This window comes from Eurosta solidaginis, chromosome 4, assembly GCF_040869045.1.
Source record: "Eurosta solidaginis isolate ZX-2024a chromosome 4, ASM4086904v1, whole genome shotgun sequence".
NCBI lineage: Eukaryota > Metazoa > Arthropoda > Insecta > Diptera > Tephritidae > Eurosta > Eurosta solidaginis.
The window spans coordinates 161,027,977-161,050,425 of NC_090322.1; the positions used below are offsets into that span (position 1 = coordinate 161,027,977).

Below are 22,449 nucleotides of genomic sequence, written 5' to 3' on the forward strand. Positions count from 1 at the left end.
TCATTACAAAGTAAAGGTTTATAGATCCATAGTTGAGCCTTACTTTATTTATTGCTCTACAATATTTTTTATTATGGAAGATTCGCAAATTGATAAGTTGCAAAAAATGCAAAATAAAGCAATGCGCTTTATTTTAAGCAAACGTTATGATACTCCTATAAAAGACATGCTTTTAAGTTTAAATTGGATGAGCGTTAAACAACAAATATTCTTTAACACAATGAAATTTATTTATAATATAAAGCATGGAATTTTGCCAGAGTATCTCAGAACAGGTATTACATTTAATTACGAGGGCCATGATATAAATACAAGGCAGAGAAATAATTTTAAATTGCCAAATTATAAAACAGAATCGGAACAAAATAGTCTTTTTTACAAAGGGTTGAAGTACTTCAACGAACTACCTGAATATATAAAAAATTGTGATAGAAACTTATTTAGCAGCCGGTTGTATGACTACACAAAATCTAGGCCGATTAAATGATATAGTCGTTGAGATTTAAATGCATTAGTGAAATTTAGATTAAGTACACATGTTAATTAATGCAATCATATTTTTATGTTTTGACCCAGGCTCTTAGAGTCGTAATAAATAAATAAATATAATATATATATCGTACAAACACATTCTAGTCACCCCTGGTCCACCTTTATGGCGATATCTCGAAACGGCGTCCACCTATGGAACTAAGGATTACTCCGTTTAAAAATACTCATTAACACCTTTCATTTGATACCCATATCGTATAAACAAATTCTAGAGTCACCCCTGGTCCACCTTTATGCCGATATCTCGAAAAGGCGACCAACTATACCACTACCACCAATTCTTTTTAAAACCCTCATTAATACCTTTAATTTGATACCCATAATGTACAAACACATTCTAGAGTCACCCCTGGTCCACCTTTATGGCGTTATCTCGAAAAGGCGTCTACCTATAGAACTAAGGCGCACTCGCTTTTAAAATACTCATTAACACCTTTCGTTTGATACCCATATTGTACAAACGCATTCTAGAGTCACCCCTGGTCCACCTTTATGCCGATATCTCGTAAAGGCGACCACCTATACAACTACCACCAGTTCTATTTAAAACCCTTATTAATACATTTAATTTGATACCCATATCGTACAAACACATTCTAGAGTCAACATATTGTACAAACGCATTCTAGAGTCACCCCTGGTCCACCTTTATGCCGATGTCTCGAAAAGGCGACCACCTATACAACTACCACCACTCCCTTTTAAAACCCTCATTAATACCTTTAATTTGATACCCACATCGTACAAACACATTCTAGAGTCACCCCTGGTCCACCTTTATGGCGATATCTCGAAAAGGCATCCACCTGTAGAACTAAACCACACGCCCTTTTGAAATACTCATTAACACCTTTCGTTTGATACCCATATCGTACAAACAAATTCTAGGGTCACCCCTGGTCCACCTTTATGGCGATATCTCGAAACGGCATCCACCTATGGAAATAAGGATCACAACCTTTTAAAATACTCATTAACACCTTTCATTTGATACCCATATCGTACAAACAAATTCTAGAGTTAACCCTGATCCACCTTTATGGCGATATCCCTAAATGGCGTCCACCTATAGAACTATGGCCCACTCCCTCTTAAAATACTCTTTAATACCTTTCATTTGATGCACATGTCATACAAACACATTCCAGGGTTACCCTCGGTTCATTTTCCTACATGGTTATTTTTCCTTATGTTGCCACCATAGCTCTCAACTGAGTATGTCATGCTCGGTTACACCCGAACTTAACCTTCCTTACTTGTTTTTATACTCAGTTGAGCAGAGCTCACAGAGTGTATTAACTTTGATTGGATAACGGTTGGTTGTACATATATAAAGGAATCTAGATAGATATAGACTTCCATATATCAAAATAATCAGGATCGAAAAAAAATTTGATTGAGCCATGTCCGTCCGTCCGTCCGTCCGTCCGTCCGTCCGTCCGTCCGTTAACACGATAACTTGAGTAAATTTTGAGGTATCTTGATGAAATTTGGTATGTAGGTTCCTGTGCACTCATCTCAGATCGCTATTTAAAATGAACGATATCGGACTATAACCACGCCCACTTTTTCGATATCGAAAATTTCGAAAAACCGAAAAAATGCGATAATTCATTTCCAAAGGCGGCTAAAGCGATGAAACTTGGTAGATGGGTTGACATTATGACGCAGAATAGAAAATTAGTAAGATTTTGGACAATGGGCGTGGCACCGCCCACTTTTACAAGAAGGTAATTTAAAAGTTTTGCAAGCTGTAATTTGGCAGTCGTTGAAGATATCATGATGAAATTTGGCAGGAACGTTACTACTATTACTATATATGTGCTAAATAAAAATTAGTAAAATTGGATAAAGAACACGCCCACTTTTTAAAAAAAATTTTTTTTAAATTCAAATTTTAACAAAAAATTTAATATCTTTACTATATATAAGTAAATTAAGTCAAAATTCAACTCCAGTAATGATATGATGCAACAAAATACAAAAATAAAAGAAAATTTCAAAATGGGCGTGGCTCCGCCCATTTTCATTTAGTTTGTCTAGAATACTTTTAATGCCATAAGTCGAACAAAAATTTACCAATCCTTCTCAAATTTGGTAGGAGCCTAGACTCTGTGACGGTAACTGTTCTCTGTGAAAATGGGCGAAATCGGTGGAAGCCACGCCCAGTTTTTATACACAGTCCACCGCCTGTCCTTCCGCTCGGCCGTTAACACAATAACTTGAGCAAAAACCGATATATCTTTACTAAACTTAGCCCACGTACTTACCTGAACTCACTTTATCTTGGTATAAAAAATGGCCGAAATCCGACCATAACCACGCCCACTTTATCGATATCGAAAATTACGAAAAATGAAAAAAATGCCATAATTCTATACCAACTACGAAAAAAGGGATGAAACATGGTAACTGGATTGGTTTATTGACGCAAAATATAACTTTGGAAAAAACTTTGTAAAATGGGTGTGACACCTACCATATTAAGTAGAAGAAAATGAAAAAGTTCTACAAGGCGAAATCAACAGCCCTTGGAATCTTGGCAGGAATACTGTTAGTGGTATTGCATATATAAATAAATTAGCAGTACCCGACAGATGATTTTCTGGATCACCTGGTCCACATTTTGGTCGATATCGCGAGAACGCCTTCACATATACATCTAAGGGACACTCGCTTTTAAAACCCTCATTAATACTTTTAATTTGATATCCATATCGTACAAACACATTCTAGAGTCACCCTGGCCCACCCTAATGGCGATATCTCGAAAAGGCGTCCACCTATAGACCTAATGCCCACTCCCTCTTAAAATGCTCAGTAACACCTTTCGTTTGATACCCATATCGTACAAACATTCTAGAGTCACCCCTGGCCCAGCCTAATGGCGATATCTCGAAAAGGCGTCCACCTATAGACCTAATGCCCACTCCCTCTTAAAATGCTCAGTAACACCTTTCGTTTGATACCAATATCGTACAAGCACATTCTAGAGTCACCCCTGGCCCACCCTAATGACGATATCTCGAAAAGGCGTCCACCTATAGACCTCATGCCCACTCCCTCTTAAAATGCTCAGTAGCACTTTTCGTTTGATACCCATATCGTACAAACATTCTAGGGTCACCCTTCGTCCACCTTTATGGCGATATCTCGAAAAGGCGTCCACCTATAGAACTAAGGATTACTCCCTTTTAAAATACTCATAACCATCTTTCATTTGATACCCATATCATACAAACACATTCTAGAGTCACCCCTGGCCCACCCTAATGGCGACATTTCGAAAAGGCGTCCACCTATAGACCTAATGCTCACTCCCTCTTAAAATGTTCAGTAAAACCTTTCATTTGATTCCCATACCGTACAACTAGAGACACCCCTGGTCCACCTTTATGGCGATATCTCGAAACGGCGTCCACCTATGGAACTAAGGATCACTCCTTTTCAAAATACTCATTAACAGCTTTCATTTGATACCCATATCGTACAAACATATTCTAGAGTCACCCCTGGTCCACCTTTATGGCGATTTCTCGAAAAGGCGTTCACCTATAGAACTAAAGCCCATTCCCTTTTAAAATACTCATTATCACATTTCATTTGATACCCATATCGTACAAACAGATTCTAGAGTCAGCCCTGGTCCACCTTTATGGCGATATCCCTAAATGGCGTCCATCCATAGAACTATGGCCTACTCTCTCTTAAAATACTCTTTAATACCTTCCATTTGATACACATGCCATACAACCACATTCCAGGGTTACCCTAGGTTCATTTTCCTACATGGTGATTTTCCTTATTTTGTCTCCATAGCTCTCAACTGAGTATGTAATGTTCGGTTACACCCGAACTTAGCCTTCCTTACTTGTTTTTTTTGTTATTGATATTATAGAAAAATTAAAAAGTTTACAAGTATTGAACTAGAAATCTCAAATATTCGTAATTTGCTCGCTTTGTAATTGGTCTCTAAGTATGTATTGCCTTTTTGTTGCTATTCCTTTATGCACCATTAGGTACATACTAATTGTATATGTTTTTAATCCTAATTGTGTGGAATAATTATAGTCCCGCTCCCAAGGGCATCTGCCTTAACACTAAAATAAAGTGTAAAATAAAAAAAATTCTTATACAATGTTTTTTTTATTTTATTTTATTCCATTTTAATATTTTTTTTTATATATATATTATATTTCGTTGTGTTTTGTTTTTATTTAATTTGTTTATTTTATTCTTTATATTTTATTTTTTATTTTATTTTTTTTTATTGATATCAGAGAAAAATTACAAAGTTCAAAAGCGGCTTTTTTTTATTAATATTAAAGAAAAATTACGAACTATACAAACGGCGATGAATACTAATGTAATAAATAAAAAATTTAATAAAATAAAATAAAATAATATAAATTGAACGAAAATAAAATAAAAATAAATTAAAATAAAATAAAAAAAATAAAATAATATGAAAAAAAATAATGTACAATAAAATAAAATAAACCAAAATAAATTGAAATAAAATGAAAGAAAAAAAAATATGAGAAGCCAGCTGATGAAGAAGTGAAGTTCAGAAACAAGTCTTAGTAACCATCGCCGTTTGTAAATTTTGTAATTTTTCTCTAATAGCAATAACAAAAACAATTGTATGAAGCAATATGAGCATGTATCGCTAATTAAATACAGATAATAATATTGATATAATAGTGCACAGGGGAAGTACTACTTATCAAAAGCACTGCTCGAACCCAAATGTTACTATGCTCTTGGAGCGCGCCTACAATTATTCCACACAAGTAGGATTAAACCTTTCAGAATTAGTATGTGATAGCAATTTATAATCTAATTTTTTCTTTAATATCAATAACAAAAACAAAAGAAAAAATATGTTAAACTAAATTAAAATAATATAAAATAAAAGATAATATTAAACATATTAAAAAACTAAAATAAAATTAAACAAAATACCATAAAATAAAATAATATAAATTAGAATGAAAATAAAACAAAGTAAACTAAAATAAGAGAAATTTTCTCAGGAATAAAAAGTTCAATGTATGTATTTTCAAGGAATCCAATTTATTTTTTAAATAGAGAGCCCTTTGTTATTTTCAAGAAATTTTTTCTAATGCAAGATGTCCCACTGAAAAGAAAAAACTTACGGCTGCTAACAGGAAAATAGCAATGAAAGTTTTAACCTATTTTCATAAATTGTGTTATTTAAGAAAATTTGGGAAAATATCCTGCAAATGCTGCTCTTTTCATTTAGAGTTTTTGACTTGTTTTGAGTATGCTGTTTTGTAGCCCATCGAATATAATAAAACAGAGTACAAGTTATATATAGATCTCTCAAACTTTGTGCTGGTTTTTGTGAAAATTTTTTTCGGAGGGTGTTTTTTCTTTTCTTCCATACGAAGATATTATAGTTTTTATTTTTATATGGGAGAATTGAGAGGCCTGCAACGTGTACTTTGTTAGACTGAAGTTAGTAAGAAAATTATGTAAGATTTTTTTTAAAATTATTTATTTAATTTTTATTTATTTATTTATTGACAGCCATATGGCCTGTAATCCTTTTGATTTTATATAATTCGTATTAAATATATGTTTTACAATAATTATATAATAGGTTTTTAAATTTCTTCAAATTATTGCACGTTTTAATATCTACAGGTAACTCATTAAACATTTTCAAGCCTTTATAGTATAAATCTAGCTTTGCAATTTCTGTGTGGCAACGTGGTAATGTGAAATTGTGTCTATCTCTAGTAGGATAGGTGTGTGTATCACTGCTGTAGCTTAAGTTCTCTCTCAGGTAGTCCGGAAGTGCTCCTGTCTTAATGTTGTATATATATTTCATTGTGTGAAAGGAGATTAGTGCTTTACGTTCAGCCATTTAAGAGTGTTCAGCATTGATGAAATACTTGTGTCGTACCGAAATTAAAAAAGAATATTGAGTGAATAAAGATTGCCGCTGCTTCACAGTTGTATTTCTTTTAGAAGCTTTCTTCATACTTGTTCGTTGAAGTGCATGCACAAAATAAAATGCAATTTAAGCTTTTAAATTATTTTAACGCTTGTTTAAATTTTTTTACGAATTTTCAACACACATTTGATATGTATGGGAATTTGTCACATCCAAATTGCAAAGCAAATATGGAAATGCAAAATATTTTACACACATATGAGTTTACAACTCATACATAAACTGATTCATATTTTGAAACGAACATAAATACTTTTATTAATGTATGTATATCAGAATACATACTTATGCAACACTCAGAAATTGCATATTTTAACTCTTTATAAAATTTTGATTCAATTTCAATATTTTTCTGGTAGAAATTTCCTTAAACGATTTATACATAAATCTATATTCTAAATTTTTGCATATATTTTATTTCAAAAACTGAAATGGGTGCAGCCGGATTAATATGGTGAGTATGCCCTAACGTTGCTGGAGAAAAGTATACTAGCCGCAGAACTTAACTACTCTGGAACAATATTCTATAAAAGCGTGCAATCACTGGCATATGCTGATGCCATTGATATCATCGGCCTAAACACCCGCGCCGTTCGTTTTGCTTATTCCACTGGAAAAAGAAGCGGTAAAGATGGGTTTGATGAGGAATGACGACAAAATGAAGTACCTGCTGTCATCGATCAAAGAGTAAGCGCATATTCGCCTTGGCAACCACGCTACTGTTGGAAGCCATACTTTCGAAATAGTAAAATACTTCGTTTATTTGGGAACCAGCATCAACACTAGCAACAACATAAGCTCTGAAATCCAGCGAGGAATCATTCTTCCTACTAAATGCTACTTTGGACTAGGTAGGCAACTGAAAAGTAAAGTCCTCTCTCGGCAAACCAAAATCATTTCTACAAGTCACTTATCGTACCCATCCTGCTATATGGTGCAGAAGCATTTACCATGACAACATCAGATGGAGCGGCTCTGGGAGTGTTCAAGAGAAAAGTTCTTCGGAAGACTTGTGGACCTCTGAGCGTTGGCGTTGGTGAGTACAGAAGAAGATTTAACGATGAGCTGTACGAGCTCTACGCAGCCATCAACATAGTCCTGCGAATTAAAGCGCAGCAGCTGCGCTGGCTAGGCCATGTTATGCGAATTTATGATGACGCTCCGGCCAAGAAAGTGTTTCTATCGGAACCTGCCTATGGAAGCAGAGGTAGGGGTGGCCCCCACCCCGCTGGAAGGACGAGGTGGAAAACGATTTAAACTCCCTTGGTGTGACCATATGGCGCAGGTGGCAGCGAGAAATAGCGACTGGCGCGCCTTGTTGGACGGCCGTAACCATTTAAATGGTTAAGCGCCAATTAAGGAAGGAAGGATGCCCTAACATTAAAACCGCAATCGCATCTTTGTTTCGGGAACAACCTGACCTTTTGAGATATGATATTGAGCAAGGTAAACGCAAAAAACGGTTTCACCGAAACTACATTTGGTAGAGAATCAAACCAACGGATGACTTTTGGCCACTTTTATGGGCATATTATCATATTTTTATTTTTTTATATTTTTAGAATTATTTGTTTTATAAAAATATTAATTAAAAAGCTGCACATCACCTACGACACTTTGAAGTCACGCGCTTGCTTTACCGTGTTTCCAGCTTGGTCGATCACTCTCAAATTCGTTTAATCTCGCTTAATCTGATTAGATCGTTAACGGTACAAGCCCAAGGGATGACCCTTCATCATTTTCCATCTACTCCAATCCGCCCATGAACCTAATGTAGATATATATTTCTCTCTATCCTGATAATTTTCAGGGAATGCTCACACTAGAATACAATTTTCACAGTCACGGCTACCACTTTCGGCTGAAAAAAAAAAAACAATAGTGATCTTGCAGCTTTTAGAATTTGCCCAATTTTGGGATGAGCGTAATGAAACGCAGACCCTACCCTTTCTTTTTGTTATACCAAAACAAGTACGACTTAACATAAGATAGGCTTTAAAATCGCTGTGAATATCCAACGAGAGAGAGGCGATCCCACGTACACTCAAACATTATTTTTCATGCACAAAATGCCGTTTTGGTATTTTTCACTTTTGTATTTATGTTCAGAATCCATGAAAACTTACTCTCTAGAGTGATTCCTAGATACTTTTTGGACGGGTTTTCCTGCAGGTTAACACCCTAAAACTTGGGACTGAATCAATTTGGGACTAAATACTTCCTTGTAAACATTGGCGCTCAACACGACATTAGACGCCTTGGTATGTATGTTTATCTCGAAGCACCCAATCCATTACTTTACACTTATGACAACTGCAACGTCGTTTGCGTAAGCCGTAAGTGTGGCGCATTCCCATAGAAGCGCCTGAGCAGTTGGTTGATAAGCATCCACGCCGCCCTGCGTGGGGCACCTGTCCATCTGTTTTGCGACCTGCAGCCCACACTGGTAATCTTCTTATAATTCAACATGCAGTCGATCCAGCAATGTATTGAAACCATCCATGATAGTATCTATGGAGATATTGTTCAAAACACCGGCAATGTCTTAGAATAATCCTAAGGTATACTCCTCATCTTTACGTTATAACCACTCTATGCAGCGCCGTTTCAAACGACTTGCTTTTATTGTATGCATGCTATGTTGTGGAGAGCAGGGGACTACAATTAAGAAAGAACAAAAACTAAGTTAACAATGATTCACTGGCTAACAAAAATAGCGAAGAGCAAAGGAAATTTGGAGCTACGTGTAATTTAGTGACTCTCTCGAATGGGAGCACCTACAGTTGATCCGTAATGACATCGTTATGGCAAGAAGTAGATGGTACATGGCTTTACCAGTCGCTTATCATACCCGTCCCACTATATGGTGCAGAAGCGTGGATCATGAAGACATCAGATGAAGCAGCTCTGGGAGTGTTCGAGAGAAAAGTTACACGTAAGATTTATGGACCAATATGCACTGGCGATGGTGAGTACCGAAGAAGATTTAATCACGAGCTGTACGAGCTGAATGAGCTTTACGCAGACATCAGCATAGCCCAGCAAATTCAAGCGCAGCGGCTACGCTGGCTAGGATAGCTGTTATGCGAATGAAAGATGACGCTCCGGCTAAGAAAGTATTTTTATCGGAACCTTACTACGGAAGCAAAGGAATGGAGCCTCCCCCACGCCCCAAAATGCTTCCTTCCCTATCCTGTTGCCTTTAACTGTCTCTATCCTGTGCCCCACCCCCGCCCTTCTCACGAAACTGTACAACATTCTCTCGCTTTACTTCTCAGTCTCTCTGCTTCCATCCCACTATTTGTTCCTTTAACCTTATAAAATTCAAAAGTTTGGCCGTTAATAAACATGTGTCAAATATAATAATCAAATCAAGATAGAGTTTTCTTGATAGTTCATATACATTCAGTTATTGAAAATTTGCAAAATCGATTGATGACCACGCCTACATAGAAAATGTTTTTTTTAGAAATGATATGGTGGGGCAATATATGTATTTACATATTTTTTTAAATTTATTATCTCTATCTACAAATACTATAAATCTATCTATCCCAGTGAAATTTGGGGGGAGGATTGTTTTTATGACAATAACTGCTTATTTCTAAAATGGCCTACTTTTTATACCCAGCCTTCCGTTTGAACTTCTGTTTGCCCATTTGAGAAGTTCTCACCAAACACTAGCTCATTTGATCTTGAAATATATTGATGTGTAAAATAGTTCAAATAAGATTATGGCTACGCCTACTTTTTCGAATGTCGTAATGATGGCGTAATACTAGTAATATATTGTTGATAGAGAGGAATGGGAGTAGCAATTTATCAGTCAAACTCACCACCGCTGTGTAGCTATATGGTTGTGCCTAAAGCGTATGTATTGCAGAAGAAAATCTTAAAGTTTTGTAAACTATTAACGAAAATTGTTGGTATCATTTGGAACTAGGCAGGTGTAGAGTTCTTGGTATTATTTCTAAATCTGAGCCAAACCGGTTGGTGTCTCTAGTGGGCATACTTGTTAAAAGAAAATATTTTCTTGGAAATTCGCAAACTTTAAACCCCTCCCCCCACAATTTTTTTCGTTATAACAAAAAATATTTAAAAGGTCGCGCTCCTCATTTTTCTAAAAAAATCTCATTTTTCATATTAATTTTAAATGTCAATATACAGGTAGGCAAATATTTTTTCGTGTTTGTGTTTCATTGGAAAATACCCACTCAGCTTTTAGGTGATTCAACTTTGAATTTCCCTACATATCAATACAATTTGATTACTCTTTCTGACTAAATAATGAGTTATCATACAATTACACAAAAGAAATAATCAAATATGAATACTTTTGATGATGAAAAACTAAAAAGCATTTTTCGATCACTTTTTGGAATCATTTTTGAAGTCCTTTAATGACTAAATTTTAATAGTTCATAAAAACCAACAAAAAGAATAATCAAATATGCTTACCTTTGATGATCAAAAACTGAATATAGTTTTTCAGTCACGTTTTGGAATCATATTCGAATCAAATGTGTTTACTTTAGGTGATCAAAAATTTATAATCATTTTTCATTCAGCTTTCTGAATCTTTTATGAATATATTTGTTGACTGAATAATGAATTTTATACTTGTTGAAATTTTACTTTTCATTAAAAATTTTATTTTTTTCACACACATATTTTTTCAATCATGAAGCTAAGAAAAATATATAAAAATTTTATTATTTATGCAAAAGATATTCTTCAAGGCAAAAATAATGTAATGCTGCTCGTGAACGAAGATTTCCCTAACCATTTCTCCCCTTCAGCTTCACAGAAAATACATAATGATTGGACAATGCATAGGTTGTGAGCTATTTGAACCCCAGGTAAGTGAAACTATCTTGACATACCTGGATATGGCTTCAACATCCCGTATCGTATCCGTATTTTAAGATGCAGACGACAATGCTGATGTTGGATGTTGTAGTCGCAGGTATATATCGGTCAAGTTTGTTTGCGAGTTAGCTGTGGTTCGAATAGCTCACTTTCGCATGCTTTCTTCCCCTGATGAAATAAGATTATTATGTAGTATGCTATTTTGAATGAGATATGAAGAATAAATGCATTAAATGGCATTCAAAAATGATTCAAAAATTTCAACCAAAACGATTGTAATATATTCACGAATATGATCAGAGAATGACTGTGAAAAGCAGTCAAATATTACTCTAAAACTATTAAAGTCCAATTTTACAATGATATCAAATATGAATAAAAAGCGTTTCGAAATATGAATCATAAATGATTATTCAAGAATAATCACATTTATGGGACATTTTTCTCCCGACGATACGTTAATTTTCGAAAAGAAAATACTTTTAAGTTTGAACGTTTTTAATCATCTTGGGGTATGATATTTAAATATTTTTTGATCAAAATTTTCAAAAAATGCTGGCTGGGTATTATATAAATTCACAGTTCCTTGGACGAGTAGAACAAGCTTAGCGCCAAAAAATATGTAACGAAATTGAAATCGATAAAACTAAAACGGTAATTCCGAATACATATATTGTATACTGTTTTGGGTTCAAAATCATAATTCCGGGGTATATAATTTCGCTGATGACGAAATTTCATTCAATTTTATTTTTTTTTTTAATTGATTTGATTCGATGTAAATTTTTCAAAATTCAAAATCCAACGCAATACGGCGGTAAATTTTTGAAAGTGATTGTATTCTCTTGAAACTCTGTCTTCGGAGGTTTATGAGGTTGTTGATTTTGATTTATGACTGGCTTTCATATGGACTAAATAATGTTTGTGATATTTCTTTTCCTTAGTTGTTTAATATTTCTGATATATAAAAAAATCAACTGAATAAAGTACCGGATAACTTATTTCAGCAAAAGAGCTTTAGCTACATTAGAACATCATCATAAAACTTAATATGATAGTTAAATATTCTTACATTTTTTTTCTTCCGCTCAGTTGTCTTAACTTTTTCCAACGAAAATTGGTATACATTTTTACATAAATATCTTAACATTTTGCTCAAGGGCTACATTAAGCATTCAGTATTTAATAATCGTGTGATCTTAGACTTGCAGCAGATTTTATTCTGTACCTTTTCAAACTAGCCTTGTCTTCAACTGCGTGAATTATATTTAATAAATAAAACAATATAAGTGCTTGAAAATATTTGCACGCATACAAATATTTAATTTATAATATTTGCTTCAAATGCATTTAGTAACATAGCTACAGGATAAATGTTAATTGAAATTTGCACAAAATGTGTGAAAACCAATTGCAAGAAAGAAGTAATTTCTATTTGTTGATGTCCAGCTTGAAAAGGATGCCAAAAGTTGTGTAACTTTAATTCAAGTCAAAGCGGTTAAAGTGATTTAGATACAAAAAATATTTATAAACCACAAAATATAAAATACGCACCCAATAGGAAACTAGCCCATTAACGTCTAATTTTTGTTTTGCCCATTTATTACCTTTTTTGTTAGTTTGGTTTAAAATTTAGAGAAAAACGCAAAAATAATATATCTAATATATCATATTTATATATATTTGCATCTGGAAGACTTGTTCTCAAATTGGAACATTGGATATACACATATGACCGAAATCTCGTTGTGATAGTCTTCAGAGCAATGCACGTATATACCTCGTCCGCATTTTGTACACATCCTACATTTATTTTTCTAACACAGCGCACATTGTTTTTGGAATATTGGCTAAAGTATGTTTTCTTATGGCTTTCTTCTGTTTGAATGTACAAATTAGGCGACCAAGGGTTTTTGGATCTTAGAGGCTAGAATTTATATGCAAAAAGCTTAGCGTTACTATGAGATTGAAGTCAAGATATAGAATTTTGTCATGACTGAAACTCCATAAAGCGAATTTTTTACTTTAGTTTTTACGGGATATCTGTTGATATGTCAGTCTATCTTATTCACAGCTTTTATTTTCCCTCTAATTTCTCCAAAGGAAATAGCCCACTATTTTAAGTCAAACAATATTGGTTTTCCTCCGATATATTAACCTAGAAAGTGACTTCCATGATAACCTACCATCTCATCATATATGAACAATTGTTTTGAAAAAAAAAAAAATTAGCTTTAAGAAGTTCTCGTTCAGCTTTTCCAACGGTGGCTTTATTTTGAAGTCCTTTTCAGGAATACCACTGCGAATATTTTCGATGATTAAAGTGCAAAAGTCTTTTTATTTCGAGTTATCTGTTCCGCAGCATGCGGTTTCTTACAATTCGAATATCAACGTCATCGTCTGTGCACCAATACATCCTTTCATCAAGTGAACTGTGGTAGGTTTTTTAAATCAATACTCACTTCAAAATTATGAAAATTACATTGGTGTGCATAGCGCATATTTCGTCAAATATGTGTTGAAATAGCGTTTTATCAAAAAAGAATTTTCGCTATATTATTCTGGCAACATTCAGACGATAAAAAAAAACTATATATGTAAATAAAACGCGATGTGCTTTTCTCCTTCTAGCTTTTGTCTTTTCGAAGTTGTACTTGGCGAGAACGTTATATCTTTTTCAGGAAAATGAATTTCTGTTTCGCAAAGCACATCCTTCAGTTCTCAAATTTTATCAAAATTTTCTTCATCAGCATTTTCACAATCAGTCAGATAATCAGCATCTGGAAGCAGTTGCATTAAATCAATATTTCTTTCGCCACCGATCTCTGTATTCTCGAGGATTTCTTCTAAAACTCATTCAAAAATGTGCAGTGAGTGCGCCTTCTCATACACAGTTTGAAAACAATTGTGCTTTGAGATATGGACCTCTGCTTTAGATATAAAAGTTGAGAATGTGTAATTCGTTATCTTTTTTTTATTGGTAGTTCTCCTTCGATGGTATTTAATGACTTTTGAACGTAAACGTAAGTATTTGATGAAATCCATGCTAAAATAGTCCAATCCGGTCGGTTGCAATAAATGTCTTATCGGAAACCAAAATTTACCTGCTTACAATTTTCATCAAGATATCTCAAGTATTCAGGAACAAATTTGAGTTTAAACAGACACACAAAAAGACGGATATATGGATATGGCTTAATAAACTAAGATCGTCATACTGACTATTTCAGTATTTTATTATTATTGGTGGTACTATCTCTTCTCCTTTAAGGACTTAAAATGTTGAGGTTTGTGACAAACCGTATGTTTTTTTTTTTGACATATCTCATATTTTTTCCGCTATTTATTGCTGTTATTTTAATTTTGGCTATCGCGTTCAAAGTACTAAAGTAGCCAATGCTTTTATATGGTTGCCATCATGATTTGCTTTTATTGTGATTTGGGTCTCTAGTCTCCGCCTTTAAAGAAGTCAAACTGTAAGCCTAAAAACTGTTCGAAAAAACATGGTGCGTGACTCTTTAGAGCTCTATAACCTAGGGTACGTAGGTATAATGGAATATGTTTAGTTTATTAAAGTCAGAAGATACGATAAGTTGATATGCCAAATATCATCAATTACTCCATTTTGTATTTGGTTTGGTAAGCTCTTCTCTTCTGGGTAAGTATTTTTGTAAATCGTACAGTTTGCATATAAATGTGCGGTTAGGTAGAGTGATTTACATGTATTGCTTAAATTAAATTCTTGCCGTTACACATATAAGAAAGGTTTAACACTTTTTGGAATAATTTTATAGATGCGTTTTCTTTTGGAAAACTTTTTAAATAATGGCCTTTGCCTAACCTATTTAAATCTAATAGTTATTTTAATACAGTTTTACTTGTTAATTTATTTTTTCTTTTAGTTTGATTGACATACAAAAGTTTTTTGAAAATATTGCCAAAATATGAGTTGTTGAAAAATATAAATATTAGTTATTAGAGTGCCCAGGATACTTTTTTCTGCCCGAAAATTGGTTTACATAGATTTCAAAAGTGAGCCTAGCTTCCCTCTTCACTACCAATCTCATAACGTCCGACTTTATTTTTCATTTTTCTTCATCACTATTACCACACCCGAACTAATTCCCACACGAAATACCGCTGGAACTCCAACTTTCACTACTACTTCCACTTTCCGTCCCATTTATACACGCATATCCACTTCTACTCCCAACAACATTTTCTTTTCCAATTCCACTACGAGTCCCTCCGTCACTACCACTTCCTCTCCCAATCGCACTCCCTCTATTTCGCTCACCCAAATTTTCTCATATATGGAATCTTTTTACAAATATTGAATACCTGCTTTACTTGACGGACCGATTTAAATAGCTTTATTTTTATGAACGCCAAAAGAATTATAAGAAAATAACGCAGATACAATTTTAAAAATTATAATTGAGACGTTTTCCTGCCCAATAATGCTCTCCCGTGCGATGTACCTATTCCCCAGTAAAAAGAGCCATGCTTGAAGGCGTGAGTTATTCCTCCATTTTTTCCTTTTACTTTCGCGATTTTTATTTCTTCTTCTCCAAGTATCTTTCCTCTCCCTCAACTTTAGGACAGTTTTCTTTGCCTTCTTTCATTCTTTTGCTCTTTCTCCTTCCTATATTTTTCCCTCAATTTCTCTATTGCCATATTTGATACTCATATTGTGAAAAAACGTTCTGGGTGCATTCTGGTATACATCTTGATTTATATCATACTAGCAGACCCGGCAGACGTTGTTCTTCCCTAAATTTGGTCTATCTGCATACATCTTAATAAGCGTTTTCCATCTAACTCTGCCTCCCCCTTCTTATATTTTTCTTAATCCTTTTATTCACTCCTCCCTCCGTCTTTTTCGATTCATCTATCTCTATTTCGTCTCACTCTATCTCTTTCTCAGTCTCCTTCTCCTTCCCTCTTTTCTCTTCTCTCAAGTTCTTCTCATTCTTCTTCATCCCTTATTGCCAGTACCAGAGGTTGGTATGTATTTTGTTCCAGTGTTAATCCGAGTCCCAGTCCCACTACGAGTCTCAGCCGCAGTCCTAGTCCTAATCCCAGTCCCAGTCCGTCTCTGGTCTAGTTCCCGGAAAAAAGCATCGTAAATACTAATACAGGCAAATTAATACACCAAATTTCAGGCAAATCGAATAGGACGTACGTATGTATATAGGCATGTGGGTATTATTAATTCATGTCTTTATTTCGGCTTCGCATGCATGTTTATCAGTTTTGCCAGGTTGATGCGGCTAAATCGAATATGGAAATGGAAATTACTTTAAAGCTCTCAAGCTTTCATTAATATCCTATTACACACACATTGTATGGGTATCCGGGTCCACGTTTTGGCCTATATCTCTAGACCCTAGTCACCCAGAGGTATGAAAATTACCCTCTACTAAAGTACTCATCAACAGCTTTCATCTGTTATCCATATTCTATAAACATATTCTAGGGGTACCCGGGTCCACGTTTTGGTCTATATCGCGAGACCCTAGTCACCCAGGGATAGGAAAATTGTCCTCTACTTAAGCACTTACCAACAGCTTTCATTTGATATCCATATTACACACGCAATCTAGGGGTTCCGTGTCCACGTTTTGGCCTATATCTCGAGACCCTAGTCACCAATAGGTATGAAAACTCTCCTGTAGTAAAGCACTCATCAGCAGCTTTCATTTAATATCCATATTGTATAAACGTCGTCTCGGGGTATCCGGGTCCACGTTTTGGCCTATATCTCGAGACCCAACTCACCCAGTGGTATAAAATATAATCTGTAGTAGAGCACACATCAACAGCTTCAATTTGATACTCATAATGTTAAAACACACCCTATTGTTACCCTGATCCACGTTTTTGCCTATATCTCGAGACCCTAGTCACCAATAGGTATGAAAACTAGCCTGTACTAAAGCACTCATCAACAGCTTTCATTTGATATCCATATTACACACACATTCTAGGGGTTTCCGGGTCCACGTTTTGACCTATATCTCGGGACCCTAGTAACCAATAGGTATGAAAACTACTCTGTTGTAAATCACTCATCAACAGCTTTCATTTGATATCCATATTGTATAAACATTGTCTCGGGGTATCCGGGTCCACGTTTTGGCCTATATATCGAGACCCTAGTCACCCAGTGGTATGAAATATACCCTCTACTAAAGTACTCATCAACAGCTTTCATTTGTTATCCATATTCTATAAACACATTCTAGGGGTACCCGGGTCAACGTTTTGGCCTATATCTCGAGACCGTAGTCACCCAGGGGTATGAAATATACCATCTACTAAAGCACTCATCAACGGCTTTCATTTGATATTCATATTGTATAAACACATTCTAGGGCTGCCCGGGTCCACGTTTTGGCCTATATCTCGAGACCCTAGTCACCCAGGGGTACGGAGAATACCCAGTATCAAAGTACTTATAAACAGCTTTTGATACCCATAATGTACAAACACATCCCAGTATTACCCAGGTCCACGTTTTTATCTCAAGGCCCTAGCCAGAACGGGATAAAAAGTAGCCTATGTCCGTTCCCTGGTTCTAAGCTACCTCTCCACCAGTTTTCAGCCAAATCGGTTTATCCGTTCTTGAGTTTGCGTAGTGTAACTAAAACGACTTTCTTTTATATATATAGATATGGAACTAAAACCCATTTACAAACCATCTACGGAACTAAACAAAATCAGCACAGCTATAATTTTCTGAACTGGTTCATATAAGACTAGCTTTTTTGAAAAACTGCCTGAAATAAATATTTCTCAAATAAAAGGATGGTCAAAGAGGAAGCCCTGTACCAAATTTCAAGCAAATCGCACCTAAAATACGATTTTTTACAACAGGTTAGCCTCTGGACCACTTGCCAGTGGGAAAGGTTTTCGGTTTTTAAGCTTGCTTAAGAGGAACCCCTGTATAAAATTGCAAGTAAATTCCAGCATTAACTACTATGTTTTGAAAAGACTGGTCCTTGCAACAGTTCCAGGAAAGATAAGAAAAAAATTAGAGATCTAAAACATCGTCAAAGAAGAAATTTGTGTATGTAACATCGATGCGCTAAGACTCCAGTTACTAGGAGTGGCACAGCTATCAGATCTAGAAGCAGCAAGTAGCTTGGGTCTTAGAAAGCTTCTTGTATTTGCAAAGAGGACGTAAAATTTTTTGGAACATATGTACTAGTTTCTGATAAGGTTTTTCATTTTGGTAACTGAGCAAACGCCTGAACTCATTCAGTCTATGTAGGGATCTCACGGACCAGCCAGTTCAACCTAACCTAGCATTTGTTCTTCTTAAATATATACCACCTGCTGATTTACGCGATTATGCTATATTATCTATACATAGTACGTAGATATATCTGTATAAATACATATGTTTATTAAAGTATCCTTATATAAGTCATATAATATAAAGCACACGTGGGAGTCATTAGTTGAATAAAATATCGAATTTATGACAACCAGGCGTATACAAGTAGTACTAAATGAAATATTTATGTATGTATATATTAAATTTTGGATAAATTCTTCATTTAAAGATGTTTATGTACACACATACATATGTATATACGTTTGTATAAACACAAAATATATTTGTAAAATACTCCAGATGAAACTAAATTTCTGTAAGTGCACACGATTGAATAACTTTATTACTTAGTACTTTAATTAAAAATCTCTTTAAAAACTTATGAGTGATGTATATATGTTTGTTAAGGTGGTTCAAATAAAAGTATATATTTTTTGACTCAGCTGAGCCAAGTTCACACAGTTATACAATGGTTCAGCGATGTCGTCTACCACATAGAAAAAAAGGAGACCAACAGAGGATTTACTAAATTTGGTCGAGATTTATACATATTTTCAGACATCCAAGCAACGCTCATGACGTTGTATTCACCACTTATGTCCTCCAAGGCCGTTGAATGCTGTAAGAAGGTGCTGCGCAATGCAGCAAACACAGCGGTCAGGTTGTATGATACCCACGACAGGAGTATAGACGACGCTGAACAAGTGGATAAACTGGCAAAGGACCGTGCATCGTTAGACATCACTGAGACAGTGTCGGTACATCTACAGCGTGTAAATAAAAGACACTAACCTTTGGCCTGCATGCAGAAATAGTTAATGGAAGTACACTGCAACGAAATATGGAGGAGAAGAAAGTTGTGAAGAAACTGTCACATTTTTCCTCTGCGAAGTCCAGTCCTAGAAAATATCAGGCCCTAACTCTGGGTGGTTTCCTGCTCCATAAATTTATTGAATCAACAAAATGGTTCGAGTAAGAGCAAGCTAATTTTACAGTAATTTTATATGCATGATCACTCATTGGTTCCAAAAGCATCAAAAGGGTGCCTAGAGCGCCACATGGTCCAGCTAGAAAAATTTTTAAAGGAACTTGGGTGTGTCTACAAGTAATTTAGAAAAGCTTTGTGAATACCAGAAATAGTTGTGATCGTCAGAATTTTCATAATTTTGCAGCACATTTGACGTCTTCCAACAACGCACACACTTAGATTTATGTATATTTTCATACAAGTTAATGCTAACACTCTTTATTAGCCTTTATACTACTCACCTGGCCCTTATTAACGAATCCGTATTTATCGGCAATTATATCAGCCACTTTTCTGCCCGTTGGTATATGTACCGCAAAGTCATTGGTGTACATTGGCAGTTGTGGCAAGCTATGCGTGCCACGCAAACTATCCAATAGATCATTGTGAAATTGGTCTAAAAGAGCTATTGTTGTATTTGTTTCTTGTGCAGTTATTATTGATTTAGTCATTTTGTCATTGTTATCATCACCACTACTACTACTAGCACTATTGTTGCTACTACCGCTTTTGATGTTTTCGTCATTGGTGGGAGGTGTGGTTTTTATGTTGTTGCTATTGGCGGCATTCAAAATACCCTCGGCCACTACGCTAACGATGGCTTCATTATAATCACTTAAAATAATGTTGAATGCAGTAGAAGTGTTCTTGTTGTTGATGTTTTCATTTTTATTGCTTATACTGCTGTTTTTGTTAATATTATTAACATCATATTGATAGGCACCCAACGTTGTGCTAGTTTTTTTTACTATATCACGATAATTACTGTTAGTTGAATCGTTGCTACTCGTATTTACATTTTGAATAATTGGCGCATGGTTGTTATTGTTGTTGTTGTTGCCAACGATGACATTACCGTTAGTGGCACCTACACTTGCTACATGATAGCTACTTAAAAATACTACAACAACTAATGTATATGTAAAAAGGTTGCTAAACTGTAAAAATGTGGCCAATATTTTGCAGGCATTTTTGGTTATATTTGTTCTTTTTGCTTTTGTTGTTGCTTTTGATGTCAATTGGTATTCGATTGGCACTTTTGGTTGCAACATGCAACATACGCGCGGTTGTTGTTGTTTGATATTGTTTTGTTGCTTTGCCACTGAGCTGTAGCAACAATTGACTTTGCAATTTCGTTGCCAACTCCCACAGTGCGTTTGTTCCTTTTGTTGTTTTTGTTGGGTTGTCCATTGTTTCTCATCGTTTCGTTGTGTGCAACTTGTGTGGCAAGCGTTCGCTATTGTACCAACAGTTGGTTCTGTGGTTGTTGTCGCTTTTATTGATGATATTGAATAGTCGCATTCATCACCCTTGTTGTTGTGGTGCGTCAAATGCATAGTTGCCTTTGACATAAGCCTCAGTTTGGGGATTTGTTGTTGGTAAAGGTATGTTGCTGTATGACTGCGTATGTACAGTTATTAATTACTGTTGTTGTAATATGCATCCGTCTTAGTTTTAGTTAGTTGTTGTTTATGTTGCTGTCACATGCGTACGTAGTTTTTTCGCTGAAGAAATTTTGAAAAATTAATTACATGCAATGTTTTAGATTTGTTGTTGCTGGTGTATGGAGAGTGCTATCCTGTGTTGGAAAACATTTTTTGGTCATCAATTGTAATGCGTTCAGCTGGAAAAGAATAAAATAAAATATTTTTTAATTACATACAATTTTGGATATTTTTACCTGGCTTTTACTAGCTTGAGTTGTATGTATGTGTGTATGTATGTATTTATGGATGTAAGTATGTAGGTATGTAACGACATTTTTGAGCATAGTTTTCACCAACTTTCAGAATTTTCAATTCAATTTGAAACTTTGCGCATGTATTAACAACTTTGACAGTAAAGGGACATAAAGTCAGTTGAACTTATGACCACTTTAAATGGCCATACCTTTTATGGAAACTTTGGGACGTATAAAGGGCCGATGGCAATGCAGTAATTTGATAATGAAGTGGTATCAGGTCAACGGACTTAAGGTCAATTGACCGCATTTAGAATGGCCATAAGTTAAACTGAAACTTTGCACACGTATCAAGGACCGATGACGATGCAAGTGGCCACAAGGTTAATTGACTCTTTGCACACGTATCAATTTAATGGTGGGGTGACATATTCATAGGTCAGTTAATGTCATGAACACTAGGCCTGTACCAATGCTCAGCTTTTCTGAAGCAGTTTTATTTTCCGCTAATTTCTGAATTTGGCAAACATCACAGAGCCAATTGGTCAGCTACTGAGCGTGATTTCTTTAAACATAGTTTTTATAACACAACAATCTGAAAAGGTTAGCCTTTCCGAAACTCTTTCCAAACTTTCCGCATGTATTAACAACCTTGACAGTGCAATAATTTGATGGTGCGGTGACATAAGCTCAAGGGACATAAAGTCAGCTAACCTGGCAATACGTTTAATTGAAACTTTGCGCACGTATCAAGGACCAATAGCAATGCAAAAATTTTATGATGAAGTGGTATAAGGTCAACGGACTTAAGATCAATTGACCTTATTTAGAATGGCCAAAAGGTTAATTGAAACTTTGCAAACGTATAGAGGACCGATGACAGTGCAATAACTTATTGGCGGGTCGACATAAGCTCAAAAAATTCAATTGACCTTATGACCACTTCAAGTGGCTATAAATTTAATCGAAACTTTGCACACGTATAAAGGACCGAT

General features: G+C 35.1%; 1 protein-coding gene across 4 annotated transcripts in view; it reads right to left on the reverse strand.

The window, feature by feature from the left end:
* Fur2 (furin-like protease 2) overlaps positions 1-22,449 on the reverse strand; it is an 899,016-nt gene that overhangs the window by 199,154 nt on the left and 677,413 nt on the right. For all 4 annotated transcript variants that reach the window (XM_067783582.1, XM_067783583.1, XM_067783580.1 and 1 more), the window contains exon 3: positions 20,016-21,397. In XM_067783582.1, coding sequence (XP_067639683.1) covers positions 20,016-21,125 — 1,110 coding nt within the window. In that variant the 5' untranslated portion in view covers positions 21,126-21,397. The remainder of the gene's footprint in view (positions 1-20,015; positions 21,398-22,449) is intronic.